Source organism: Eretmochelys imbricata, chromosome 5, assembly GCF_965152235.1.
Source record: "Eretmochelys imbricata isolate rEreImb1 chromosome 5, rEreImb1.hap1, whole genome shotgun sequence".
In the NCBI taxonomy this organism is placed as follows: Eukaryota; Metazoa; Chordata; order Testudines; family Cheloniidae; genus Eretmochelys; species Eretmochelys imbricata.
In genome coordinates, this window is record NC_135576.1 from 83,699,376 (window position 1) to 83,714,424 (window position 15,049).

Here is a 15,049-nt window from a genome sequence, read left to right on the forward strand (position 1 = left end):
CAGCCCCTTCACTAAAGAGAGGTGGTATGCAGCACGGTGACCCCAACTGCCTTCTGCCACTTGCCTAGTAGAACCAGAAGCAGCTCTGATATGACCTGGGAATGCTCTGAGTAGCAGCTGTTGTTTCCCGGCTACAACCGCAGAGCAGCTTCTGATCTGTCCATCTGCTATATCACAGGGAAGAGAGAAGAGAGTAACTGGGTAGTTCAAGGATGGGAATTCAACTGGTTCTGCCTGAGCCGAAGGAAGTACCTAGTAAAGGATAGCTCCTCTCCTCCATACAGCCATGCAGAACGCCCACGAGAGGAAGAAAAGGAGAAAAGCACCAGCAACCAGTTACAGCTCCCTGACTCCCTGACATGGTTCAGGTTATAACAGCCTGGGAACAGCCAGGGGTAGCAGAAAGAGAATATAGTAGCCAAATATGCTAGCCCCTCGAAAATCCCCCATGCCTGGGGAATCCAGACAAGTGACTTGTGGGTGGCTTTTTCTCCCTGATTGCTGTTTGGGTGGCACAAGTGTAGTGGAGGAAATGAGAAGAAATGACCCAAAGTATCAATTGTTGCCCCTTAACCCTTTTGGAATAAAGTTGGGCCCTGGGACTGAAAAGAGTAGGTACTACTATATTAGATCCTGCCCTATGTATGTGATAGAACTATGTGCTGTAATGATCGTGCCCAGGCTTTCACTGTCCTCAGGTAAAGACGCTGCTATGAAACCAACAAATTCAAAGAACATTCTCACTGATGACGTTAAGGATGGATAAATGATGTGAGCAGTCTCTGAAACTGAGCTCCAAACTTTTAATAATTTTGTATCGGGTGCCCTTTAATGGAGACTCAGATATTCCCTTACTGCCTCACCCCGTTTGCAAGTGCCTCTGCGTCTGAGGATCCCATTGTGGGATAAGACTGGCAAACTGCACGGGGTGCTGATGCATCCCAGTGTCTCTTACTCTTGTGTGCAAAACGTTCTCTGGCAGCCAAAACTCCCCCCCCCACCCCACCCCCCAAACAAACACACACGACGACACAGACCTCAGTCTCATCCACATCTTTTCTGCCGAACCTTCCTGCCCCATCACCTGTGATTAACGTATTACTCCTGGCCCACTCAGCTGCTAAACTTCCTGTTTAAACTTGTGCCCCCACCCGTAGTCACAAGAATTATGGTTCCACTCCTCTTCCATTTAGATAGCTACCACACTAGAGCTGTCAACTGTATGTCTTTACATACAAATGTCCCAAACTTAGGGCTTGATGATTTTGTCAGAATTGGAGAGCAGAACTTTATTTTTGTTTCTTTTCGTTAAATATTTTTTCTGACATAAGTGGTATCATTGGAAACCCATACTTTGACAAGTATATTGAATTATTGCAACCTGGCCATCTTCCTCCTCCCATCTCTGCCTTGACAACCCAAAGCGAAAGTAAACTATGTTGTTGTTACTGGCTTTGTAAAAGTGGCAATATCAGTTTTGGAATTTTTAAATACTATGTTAAGGATGAGATAGTCTTGGAAATTGCTATTCTAATTTGTGGTGGGATGGAAGTGCATTCTCTGTTGCGAATTGAAATACTGATGTGTGGGTGTGGGTGTTCTTCATAAATGTTAAATTCAAATAATAGTTAGAAATTAGTTACTTGTACCCCTCCCAATAAAGAAGGTATAAAAAGATACAGAAAGGTCAATTGGTGATTTTCTAAGAACATAAGATTATCACAGTGGGCATACTGTGTCAGACCAATGGTCCATCTAGCCCAGTATCTTGCCTTCCAAAACTGTCCAGTGCCAGATGATTCAGAGGCCATGAACAGAACAGGGCAATTCATCTGTTGTCCTGTCCCAGCTTCTGACAGAAGTTTAGGGACACCCAGAGAATGGGGTTGCATCCCTGACCATCTTGGCTAATAGCCATTGATGGACCTATTCCCCAAGAACTTATCTAATTCTTTTTTGAACCAATTATACTTTGGGCCTTCACATAGGTATGATTTCCCTTTACAAAAGTTTTTTGTTGACTCTTCCACCACATATCATGTTCATCTGTGTTTCTGATAATTCTGTTCTTTACTATAGTTGCAACCAATTTGCCTGGTAGTGAAGTTAGGTTTACCAGCCAGTAATTGCTAAGATCACCTCTGGAACCTTTTTAAAAAATTGGCATCACATTCCAGTAATCTGTCACAGAATGTGATTTAAGTGATAGATTACGTACTGCAGTTAGAAATTCTTTAATTTCATATCTGAGTTCCTTCAGAACTCTTGAATGAGTACCATCTGGTGACTTATTACTGTTTAATGTATCAGTTTGTTCCAAAACCTTCTCTATTGACACCTCAATCTGGGACAGTCCCTCAGATTTGTCACCTAAAAAGAATGGCTCAGGTGTGGGAATCTCCCTCAAATCCTCTGCAGTGAAGACTAATGCAATGAATTAATTTAGCTTCTCCACAATGGCCTTGTTTTCCTTGAGTGCTCCTTTAGCACCACAATTGTCCAGGGCTTCTGATGTACATTTTTTTTGCTGCTGTTAGTTTTTTGTCTTCTGCTAGTTGCTCTTCAAATTCTTTTTTGGCCTGATTAATCATACTTTTACACTTGACTTGCCAGTATTCATGCTCCTTTCTATTTTCCTAAGCAGGATTTGATTTCCAATTTTTAAATGATGTCTTTTTGTCTCTAACCACCTCTTTTCCTCTATTTAGCCATGGTGGTATTTTTTTCATCCTCTTAATTGTTTTTTGTTTTTTTTTTTTAATTTGGGTCATATATTTAATTTGAGCTTATATTTTGGTGTTTTTTAAAAGATTCCATGCAACTTGCTGGCATTTCACTCTTGTGATTTAATTTCTGGTTAAAGAGCCTCCTCATTTTTGTGTAGTTCTCCTTTTTGAAGTTAAATGCTACTGTGGTGGGTTTCTTTAGTATCCCCTTGCGCGCACGCACACACACACACACGTTAAATTTAATTACATTGTGGTGGTTGTTACCGAGTGGTTCAGTTATATTAATCTCTTGGACCAGATCCTGTACGCAATTTAGAACTAAATCAAGAATTGCCTCTCCCCTTGTGGGTTTCAGAACTAGCTGCTTCAAGAAGCAGTCATTAATGGTGTCTAGAAATTTCACCTCTGTATCCTGTTCTGAGGTGACATTTTCCCAGTCAATACAGGGATCGTTGAAATCCCCCATTATTATTGGGTGTTCTATTTTTGTAGCCTCTCTAATCTCAATCTGAGTATTGTACAACCCCTGTCATCATACTGGTGAAGGGAGTCAGTAGTGTGTTCCTACTGGTATATTGTTGTTGTTCAAGCATGAAATTCTATCCATAGCTATTCTGTGGTACAGTTTGATTCATTTAAGATTTTTACTATATTTCACTGTATGGTTTCTTTCACATATAGTGCCGCTTCTCCACCACTGTGACCTACTCTGCCATTCCTGTGTATTTTGTTCTCTTATTACCAGGCCCCATCAATTATCATCATTCCACCAAGTTTCTATGATGCTTATTATATCAGTATCCTCATTTAATACCAGGTACTCAAGTTAACCCATTTTAGCATTTAGACGTAGAATTTGTATAGAAGGACTTATGAAAATTGTCAATATTTGTCTGTCTTCATGTAATGTAACTGAATGGGCCTCTTTTTCATTTGATAGTTTTTCTTTAGTTCCTACCTGTACTTTTCAACTTCTGTCCTCTCCTCTTTATTAGGATATGGGGTATCCCTTTTAATAAATCCTTCCCTAAAGAATGTCTGTGTCTGAACCATGTGCTCCCCTGCACTTGTCAGCTTTCCCTTGGTTTAAAAACTCGCCTTCAACCTTTTTAATTTTACATTCCCACAGCCTGGTTCCATTTTGGTTTAGGTGCAGCCCATCCTTCCTGTATAGCTTCTTCCTTTCCCACAAGGTTCCCCAGTTCCTAATAAACCAAAATCCCTCCTTCAAACATGATCGGCTCATCTATGCCTTGAGGCCTTGCAGTTCTGCCTGTCTAACTGGCCCTGCACATGGAACTGGAAGCATTTCAGAGAATGTTATCATGGAGGTCCTGGATTTAATCTTTGACCTAGCAGCCTAGATTTGGCCTCCAGGACTCTCTCCTATCTTTCCCTATGTCATTGGTACCTACACGTACCACAACTACCAATGGCTCTGCAGTACTGCACGTAATTCTGTCTAGGTGACTCGAGAGGTCTGCAACCTTTGCATCCGACAAGCAATTCATCATGAGTTGTGACATGACATTGTCACCCAATTGCTATTGTCAAGGTTCCTTCCCTACTCTGAACGCTAGGGTACAGATGTGGGGACCTGCATGAAAAACCTCCTAAGCTTATCTTTACCAGCTTAGGTCAAAACTTCCCCAAGGTACAAAATATTCCACCCTTTGTCCTTGGATTGGCCGCTACCATCACCAAACAAATACTGGTTACTGGGGAAGAGCTGTTTGGAAACTTCTTTCCCCCCAAAATACTTCCCAAAACCTTGCACCCCACTTCCTGGACAAGGTTTGGTAAAAAGCCTCACCAATTTGCCTAGGTGAGTACAGACCCAGACCCTTGGATCTTAAGAGCAATGAACAATCCTCCCAACACTTGCACCCCCCTTTCCTGGGAAATGTTGGATAAAAGGCCTCACCAATTTGCATAGGTGACCACAGACCCAAACCCTTGGATCTGAGAACAATGAAAAAGCATTCAGTTTTCTTACAAGAAGACTTTTAATAGAAATAGAAGTAAAGAAATCACCTCTGTAAAATCAGGATGGTAGATACCTTACAGGGTAATTAGATTCAAAACATAGAGAATCCCTCTAGGCAAAAACTTAAGTTACAAAAAAGATACACAGACAGAAATAGTTATTCTATTCAGCACAATTCTTTTCTCAGCCATTTAAAGAAATCATAATCTAACACGTACCTAGCTAGATTACTTACTAAAAGTTCTAAGACTCCATTCCTGGTCTATCCCGGTCAGAAATAGCATATAGACAGTCAGAGACCCTTTATCTTGTCTCCTCATTGGTCATTTTGGTCAGGTGCCAGCGAGGTTACCTTTAGCTTCTTAACCCTTCACAGGTGAGAGGAGCTTTCCCCTGGCCAGGAGGGATTTCAAAGGGGTTTACCCTTCCCTTTATATTTATGACATCTATATTTCTAATAATTAAATCTTCCATTACTATTACTCGTCTCTTCCTAATAATGGGGTCCCCTCCCCTGGATACATATCCTCAGTGTGAGGATGTTCTGTCTACATGCAGGCATGTCATCCTTTTAGTTCAAACACTACAAAAATAAAATCTAACTAGAATTATATTACAACAAATGTAGCTTCATTTGTGCGTGATTGTGTAATCTCCTTCATACAGACAATTAAATAGAATTGCAAAGTATTGGGGAGAATTTTATTTTTGCAACTACCAATCCAATTTTATAATTTTACTTTCTGCCGCCTTGTATTTTTTGTTATTCTCTGATGCTCCATTTAATCATTGTCTCCCTCATTTCTATGTTCTTTCCCTTTTGAATTGCTCTTTGCTTCCCTCCTTCCCCTTCCCCTCTTATTTTTTTAAAAGAATCAAATTTTTGAAGAGGTTTTTCAGGATGTCTTATTTACCATCTTTAACTGCTTCCTTCAAAAAGGCCCTACATCAAGGTGACACTTCCACTTCTTTTGAAGAGGCTGGACATGTTTCCTTCTTAATGCTCCTCCTTCCAGGAGAGTGCCTTATTGATTTCTGGTAACCTGTTCTCTCTGTCTTCCCTATCTCTGCCCACCTGGCCAAAACCATGGGTCAGTATCCTATTTGTGCAGTGCTTCTACCCTTTGTGGCTTAGTGACTAAATTGCCAGTGAGCCAACAGCATAGCTTCTCCCACATCCACGTTTTTTGTCAGTCTTCTCTCCTTTGTCTTAGTTTGTCTTTCACAATCCTCTTTTATTTCCTCCCTTCATCTTTCCCTTATGTTTTTCTCTTGTTTCATTTTCTTCTCCTTCTGTCCCCACCTGTATTTCTCCTCCTCTTCTTTCCACTTCCCTCTTTTCATTCCCCTAAGGATCTCCTAGATTTCTGACCTTACCTCAGGTCATCCCGGTGCTGCTGCTTCTACATATACAACAGCCGTTCTTGAGCTCAAAACTGCTGATACTGATATGAATGTTAAACAGCCTGTGTTTATTTATTAAATACTGTTCAGTGATGATATCAACACATCTAAGTTATACCTTACATCATTGGTGAGATGTTTTTCCACAACACATTGAATACATATTCACTCCATTTTGCAAACCATTTGAAGAGGCTTGTGCCATCCAAGTGTGGAGACTTCTAAATAATATAGTAGTTCCTCACTAATTAGACGTTAGTATTAAAATAAATAAATTGGTCCATCTTTCTACAAATACAGTACATTTTATAGTACATTTTCTAGGATATGGTAGAGGTCTATGAAATCGTGAATGGCGTGGAGAAAGTGAATAAGGAAGTGTTACCTATTCCTTCACATAACACAAGAACTAGGGGTCACCCAATGAAATTAATAGGCAGCAGGCTTAAAACAAACATAAGGAAGCTTTTCACACAATGCACAGTCAAGGTGTGGAACTCATTGCCAGAGGATGTTGTGAAGGCCAAAAATATACTGTGTTCACAAAAGAATTAGATACATTCAAAGAGGATAGGTCCATTAGTGGCTATTATCCAAGATGGTCAGGGATGCAATCCCATGCTCTGGGTGTCCTTAAACCTCTGACTGTCAAAAATTGGGGATGGATCACTTGAAATTGCCCTGTTCTGTTCATTCCCTCTGAAGTATCTGGCACTGGCCATCACTGGAAGACAGGATACTGGACTAAATGGACCATTGGTCTGACCCAGTATGGCTATTCTTATGACACAAGCTAAATAGACGAGAAAAAATCTTATTCCAGAATTCCACACAGGCAGTTATAGTAGTATAAATTTATATTTTACCTTATCTCCGTGTAACTTGCCGTGTAGGTAAGCCCTCATTCATGAGACAGAAATTGGAGAATGATACTGTTCCAAATCCAGGGTGATGAGAATTGTGTTTCTGCCTAGCATATATTTAAAAGAAAACTGAAACCATTTTAAAGAGCTGTTCATAAAAATGAGCCCTTGGGCAGTCTCTTATGCAAATTTCACTGAAGTTTGATCTTTTCTGAACTTTCACTTTTACAGGTTACTTTCTGACCTTTCTGGAACCAGTCAACAATATCACCATAGTCCAGGGCCAGACAGCAATTCTCCATTGCAAGGTAGCAGGAAATCCTTCCCCCAATGTCAGATGGTTAAAAAATGATGCACCAGTGGTTCAGGAGCCAAGAAGGATCATCATAAGAAAAACAGATTATGGTTCACGGTTAAGAATCCAAGATCTCGACACTACTGACACTGGGTACTATCAGTGTGTAGCTACTAATGGAATGAAGACAATAACTGCAACAGGAGTTCTTTTTGTAAGGCTTGGTGAGTCATTTTGCATTAAAATGTGGCTTTTATGACTACTTTAATTAGTTTATAGCCTAGTGCTTAGTTTTCACAATAGCAAAATGAGAAATTAATTTGCTGTTTAAAAAACTCCCCTCAGCATTAAAAGAAATAAATAAAAGTTATTGCCTAAGACCTCTCTTGTTATGCACAAGAGCTCTTAGCTAAACCTGATACCCATTTACTTGCAATAAAAGAAAGGAAATACAGATGGAATGGTCTGTAAATATACATCTCAAAGAAAATCACAAATGTTAAAGAAGACCCAGTACAAGGTACAAAAACGGTATGTTTCATTGCTTTCAAATTATCACAATATTCATAGAATCATAGAATATCAGGGTTGGAAAGGACCTCAGGAGGTCATCTAGTCCAACCCCCTGCTCAAAGCAGGACCACTCCCTGAACTCACTCTGTAAAAAAGAGCTTTTGAAAGGAAAAGGGGAATGAATAACAGTTCAAAGTGTTCACTGGTGTTTGTAGTTTGGAGCCCAATCATTGTGAGAGACTGAATGCCCTCCAATGGGTGAAATTAATGGAAGTTGAGGGCACACAGTACCTGGTAGGAGGAGCTCATCCCTTTTGAGGGATTGGTCACTTAATCTGCAGCCAGGACTTCTTTTTATGTGTTTTTTAAAAGTCCCTGAGGTGGTGGCACAAAACTCTAGGGACGCTCCATTTCCTAGATACTGTTTAATATTGTTAAGGTAATGACTAACTCCGCTATTTGTTTAGACAGATGTATTAAATACTAGGGCATCATATCATGTTCCTTTTGTGACACAGGTTACAGGCATGCCCCTGACACATCCTAACAGCTCTTATATTAAGCCTAAAATGATTTTAATTGGGCTTAGTAAGAGAGAAGTGATATGCCAAGATAATGCTTTGTATTTTTGAGGGTGTATGTTTCTATACCATGAGATGCATTCTAACAAAAATGAAGTCCACTCAGGTTTCTGCCTGAGTAGACAGAAGATTCATGTGATTTTTATTTGTGGTTTTGAAAATAACCGTATTATGGGCAGGAACTCACAGCCTTTTATTTGATGCTTTGCAAACCTTCCTTAAAGAAATCTATGGAGTTCTATTTAGCCTGCTACTAGCTTTTCTTAATGCTACAGTCATGAGCTGAATTTGTCAATAATTTGTATTTGTTTTATGTTCATAGGTCCAACAAACAGCCCGAATCACAATTTTCAGTAAGTATTTTTTGGAAATCATTTACTGCATCCTTAATGATTTTGCTGTGAAAGAATTTGGGTCATAAATCCTGTAAACACTGCTGGCAGTCACCACATGTCTTTGCTAAAAATATTTAGCTTGATTGAAAACCCTCAGAATGGCTGAAGTCTTTTCAAACAAGGATAGCATTGTATTACAGTTAGTTTTGGTTTGACAGAATTTTCTTAAGCAACTTCTGCTTGCATATTTCGTATTTTAGAGATGCAAAATACTGCAAAACTGTGATTCTAGACAGTAACCATTTACAGGACAAGCATGAGCAACACTGGTGGTCAGAAATGAAGAGGTCAAATTTTAGGTCACTGTGGTTGTAACTTTACCCATGTTATGTTACTGTAACTTGAAAAATCAAGTAAAATTAGTTCAGGTATTTGTCTCTGAATAATTAGGAAACCCCTGTTCTGTAATGTAATGTAATTTATACATGAATGTTTCATGATGGCTTCCTTATTTCTGTCAGCTGCCTGGAGTTGGTGGGCTAACCAAATTACCAAAAAAAAAAAAAAAGAAAGAAGGAAGATTGGCTTTGTTTTGCCATTACTGTTGCATTTGTTTGAATAAATTTAAGTAAGCTTTATTGTATCATTTCTTCATGTAAATTCTGTGAAGCTAGTGTTCAGTAGTAGATTGTTCAGAGGCTTATAACTGGGTCAGTTTAGGCACATTTTCACAGGTATGGCAAAAGTCCTGACACCAGGCTGACTCACCCCAGCTTCCCACCTCCCCCTCCCCCCCAGTCCCTTGTCAAATTTTAAGTCTTTTCTCCAAAGCATGGAGGCACTAGAGCTTTTCAGAGAAATAGTTGTAAGATTTTTTTTTTAACATGGGCAAAACAACATATTTCCCCCTAACTTTATTTCTGGAAATGACTGAACCATTTTACCTGAAACTTTCCACAAAAAAAAGTGGCCATTGGCAGACACCTACCATAGACAATTTCAGCATGAAATGGTTTAAATTTAACAGTTGGCAACAGGATCTTATCATGGAAATTGTTGGGCAACTTGAAATACAGATTTCTTTGCACAAACCACCTACAATTGATGTTTAAAATCTGAATGTGGTAGGGAAATAGGGGGATCTGGAATGTGGGTAGGGAATAATGGATGTGGGTATGGAGAGAGATGTTGCGGAGTGGGGTTTTGGGGAGACATAGGGAAGAGAATACATGTCACCACTGATAGCTAACAATGTTGATAACTATTAGACTTCACTCCACTGATACAGACTTCATTAGAAACTCAGAAATTCCTTCTACATAGGTGCTCATTCAAGTGCATATACCACGAAAACAAGCATAAAAAAGCAAGAAAATCACTAGTTAGTCCTCACCCCACAGTTGCAACTTACAACTATGATTTTGCTTTCTCAGCATTACTGTAACTTGACTATATCCACCACCCAGAGCCACACGCCTCCTCTCTTCATCTTCACACACAAGGAGGAACTTTAACTTCAATACCAAATATCAGCTATTGAAAAACAGTGCACAGCATTGTACATCCTCATTACATCACCTAAATAACATTCCTGGGGAATGTTACCAACAATAACTTCACAAAGTGTTAAACGCCCCATAAACAATAATCTAGCACACCAGTCTTAAATGTCACCATCAACTAAATCCTCATCTGACTATACACACTAGCCTTCTCCTTCAACACAATAAGAGATCATCATCCCAAACAATTAGAAAGCATCCATCCCTGATGACTCTAGTGTCTGAACTGAAGACTGCACATTTTGTGTGGAAATGGGAAGACGTGTGTTCTTTGGCTGGTGGATATGGAAGAAGAAGTTGCAAGGGTTGGGTGAGCACTTTAATGTTTTCTTGCCTTTTATGTTTGGTGGTGGAATTATCACTTTAGCAACCTTTAAATGCCTTGGGATTAATTTTTTGTTTTCAGGAATTAATATGTGTATTTAAGAAGTATTTGAGACAGATTCAGGCTCCCGTTCCAGAAGCTTTGCATAGGGGACATGGCTGGGAAAAACAGGATGTGACTGGGGTGATCCAACTATTTATTCCTAGCAGTCAGAACAGTCCATCAAGAACATAAGCTGCTAGGCATAGGTTAAAGTAGCCTTGCTAGCCAGAGAATCCAGTTTTATTTAACATCTTTTGCCCCTCTCTGAGGTATGCTGAATGTAATTCTGACATGCACCAAGATTCTGGGCTTTCTTATTTGCTCGTCTTCTAGTTGAAAATATCTGGGGTTCTTTTTCAGGTATATCCGATCAATACTTCTGTCTTTTTCATTGTATTTTGGGGTCTTGTATTTTGTCAAGTATTAATTTTTGTTTTGGCTGCAAGTGATTATTTTTTTTAAATTATGCAACCAGTCATGTATGCATGGGTGGGTGGGAGGGAGCAGGGAGTGAGGGAAGAGGAGGAGAGAGATGGCCTTCTGAATTGCCAGCAGAACTAGACTACAGAAGGAATTGATGCGGAACAAAGGGCTCATTTTATTCATTAGCCATCCAATCCAGTTTCCATCTGAAGCACAAAGTTCCATGCCTCTTGATATTAATGTTTTTTAAAAAGATACACTTCAGTGAGAACACTGAAGTCAGTTGTACCTCAGTTTAAAACAATCCCTAAGTCTTAAAGAATATCAACCTTTATCTGTTTGATATAATCTATCATATAAATTTTCATTTAATCCATATGCTTATGTTGCGGCCATATGCTAAACCGGGCTTCTAGAAGACTGTGTAACAATCAAGGATTGCCAAACACATTAAGAGTCAGATTTGCCCATATAAAAAAGGACTGTAGACTTCAATAAGGATGAAGTCAATAGGGTTTCATAAAAGCCTAAGTAAGGTTGTATAACAATTACACTAAAGACATACAGATTTTAATTTTCTTTTAAAGACTTTCTAGAAGAGGTTGGTTTAAAATTTTTCCATAAAGGTTTATAATTATCTGTAAAGTTCTGGAGTATGTTTCCAGAAAGATGTAAAAATACAGATTTATCAAAATTACCACATTTGGTTTGTAAATCAATTCTAGTTTGGTGATTTGTATTATCCAACCATTAACTTTTAATTCCCTGGCTGATGGCCGCGGTAAAAGCACACTTTCAAATCTATAATGGAAAGTTGGTTTTTTTGTTTGTTTTTATTTTTTTTAAAGTGTCTGACCGTCCTTTGCTGTGGTATGAAGGTTGTCACATTTTCCGTTTCATAATACAGCAGTAGAGGAATGGTTAGACACAACAAAAACTCATTCCTTTTTGTTTTACTGTGTAATCCTGTTATCGTCTACGATCAACGTTACTCACTTCTGAAAAGGAATTGCAATTTGCCCTTCTATCAGAAAAGAAGGAGCCCTGGGGCCTTTAAATCACTCCGCTGCAGAGGCTGCTGGGAGCCCCAGGGCTCAGGGGGTGAATTAAAGGGCCCAGGGCTCCCGGCCACCGCAGAGCTCCGGGCATTTTAAATCCCTGCTAGAGCCCGGCTGCCAGAGCCCCGGGGCTCTGGCAGCTGGGCTCAGGCGGGGATTTAAAGGGCCCGGTGCTCCGGCCAATGCTGGGAGCCTCCACCCGAGTCCCACTGCCAGAGCTCTGGCAGCCGGGCTCCAGCGGTGCTTTAAAGGGCCCAGGGGTACTGCCACTGCGGGGAGCCCGTGGCCCTTTAAAGCACCGCCCAAGTCCAGCTGCCGAAATTCCGGAGGTGATTTAAAGGGCCTGGGGCTCCCTGCAGTGGCAGGAGCACTGGGCCGTTTAAATCACCGCCGGGGAAGCTGGTCCGGTCCGGCATGGTATACTGGCTCTTGCCGGTAAGCCGGACTGGACCGGCTTACTTTCACCTCTGGATAGAGGGAAGGGGAGTTTGAGGGGGTGGTCAGGGGCTGGGGTGTGGATAGGGATTGGGGCGGTCAGAGGGTGGGAAATGGAGGGGGTCCCTGAGGGGCAGTCAGGAATGAGAGGAGGGGTTGGACGGGGCAGTCAGGGAACAGAGAGCAGGGGGAGGTGGATGTGGCAGGAGTCCCGGGGAGTGGGGGCGGGGGGAGCGTCAGGGGCGAGAAGCAGGGGGTCAGATAGGGGTCGGAGCCAGGCCCCCCCTGGCTGTTTGAGGAGGCACAGCCTCCCCAAACCGGCCCTCCACACAATTTTGGAAACCCGAAGTGGCCCTCAGGCCAAAAAGTTTGCCTGTCCCTGCCCTAGAGCTATGTCTCCACCGTCAACTGGACGTGGGTCCAAGCAGGTGGTTGTATGAGAATCCCTCTGCGATCCACATCTAAACCTCAGAAATATGGGTTTGAAGGCATGTGTAGGGCAAGAACGCTAGCATACCTGAGCAGTGTGGGTATGAACATGCCTTGGGCAATGGCATAGCCCTCTACTTGTGCCAGTTTGTAGTGTGGACAGGGGCAAGGAGCATGTCCTGAGTCCCACGATCAAAAGTCTTCCAGCCCTGTTCTCACAATGCGCCGAACTCTTTGCTGCTTGACCCTTACCCAAATCTATAAAGGTCTCTGTCCCATCATTCTCACCCATAATAGCAAGCTGCACTGACCACTTAACAGTTTTCACTGCACTGGCACACGTGAACATGGAACATGCTCCGAGAGTAGCCATCTGGTCAGCCGAGCACACCTGGGTGCTCATCAATGTGTGGTCTGAGTTCACTGTACTCCAGGACTTCTCCCGCAGCATGAGGAACTTACACTTGTACTGGGAAGTTGGGGAGGGGCTGGCACCAGTCTCATTCACTGTACTCCAGCCCAGTGCCAGGGACAGATAAAGCATCCCAGGTTCCAGTACCACAGGGCAAAAGACTCCAGCAGTTGCGCTGGGAGGGGCCTCTAACATGACCATTCTCAAAGAGCTGGACTGGGTGCTCTCCAGCACTCCCAGTACTGAGCCTGAGGGACACATGACCCCTTTCCTCAAACCCACCAGCCTCATTGTCTGACAGGGTGCTGAAGAAGGCCAGGGTGTGGAAGCAGTGGGGACAGGGGAGGAGGAGGCCCCAGAGGAAGAAGAGGATGTTATCCTGCACCTCTGCGTGAAGGAGCTGGTTCTGCAAGTCCCTTCTGAAAAGGAGGGAGGCCCTGAGACTCAGCAGAAACCAGAACCCAAGACAAGTAAGCTAAAACTCCACCCTCCCCACCAACATCCCCTCCCTCGTTCTCTGGGTCTGCATGGAGGACTGGAAGGCCACCCACCCCTTCTGTCAACACATACAATGGTCCCCAACCAAAACGCAACTTAAATTCAACATTTTATTGAATTACCATGAACCACTATGCAGCTTTTGGCAGAAGCTATAGAACAGATTATCAGCTAACTATCATGTTACTCATGGGTCTGTGCGTTTGTTGGCCAACAGTCTGACAGCAAGGGTGGGGGTGGGGAGAAAGTTCAGGTTTGGGGACAGGACATTTGTATGTGATTAATGGTTCTCCAAAGTTACAGCTGTTTTCTGCTCCTTTCAAGATCACAGACTTTCAGTACAGTAATCCCCCACAGCTCTACAAATGGGAGCTATGCGAAAGGGAGGGTCGGTTTAGTATCAGGGCCGGGACGGAAAAGGAGAACCTTTGCTTCTGAGAGGAATGTGACAGTGGTCCTCTGTCACAGTATGAATGTTCTCAAGCATTGCCGGTCCCTAGTGTCCAGCGTCTTCCTGCTTGAAGCCAGGCTGCACAAGTCAGGAGAAAGGGGGATGGGTGAGGGATCCGCTCCCACAGCTGCACAGACACCCTGCAGTGTCCCTTTGCAATGGGGAGGTGAGTGGCTTGCAGTCTTGACTGGAAAGTTCACGGAACGTGACTCTTTATTCCTCCCTGTTCCTTTCTCCAGTCTTTGCTGGATAAAGGGACCAGGTTTCCTGACAGTGCAGGGGGAGGCTTGGGCGTGGGTGGGCATTTGCATTGGTTTGCGACTCCCTCTCCATGCAGGCTCCATCTGCTAGCTTGCAATATAGTCTATTTCCATGCAAATTGCTTACCAGTCCTGTAAGCATATGTCAGCAAATTTCTGGTACAGCAGAAACTCAAGCTGGTTCTTAAGGTTCAATGGCAGTGCCAATTTGCTTGGTCCACCTTCATAGCTCTCCAGACCCCTCCATTCAGCAATAAGTACAGGGGTGACAAGTAGCACAAATATCTCTCCTTTTCCAGTCTGGTACTTTCAAAATTGTATGTTCTCCAACTGATGACCAGCCTTCAAAGAAGAAATACATACACGTCAATGCATTAAAATTTTAAAACCATTAGTTCATGCACCCTTCCATTTTCAGCAGATGCTCCTTTCTGGGGGGCTGCAGAA

General features: G+C 42.2%; 1 protein-coding gene across 1 annotated transcript in view; it reads left to right on the plus strand.

The window, feature by feature from the left end:
• Window positions 1–15,049, plus strand: part of ROR2 (receptor tyrosine kinase like orphan receptor 2) — a 61,371-nt gene that overhangs the window by 11,025 nt on the left and 35,297 nt on the right. Inside the window, exons 2-3 of the mRNA XM_077816368.1 lie at window positions 7,215–7,502; window positions 8,695–8,725. Of these exons, the coding sequence (XP_077672494.1) occupies window positions 7,215–7,502; window positions 8,695–8,725 (319 nt within the window). The remainder of the gene's footprint in view (window positions 1–7,214; window positions 7,503–8,694; window positions 8,726–15,049) is intronic.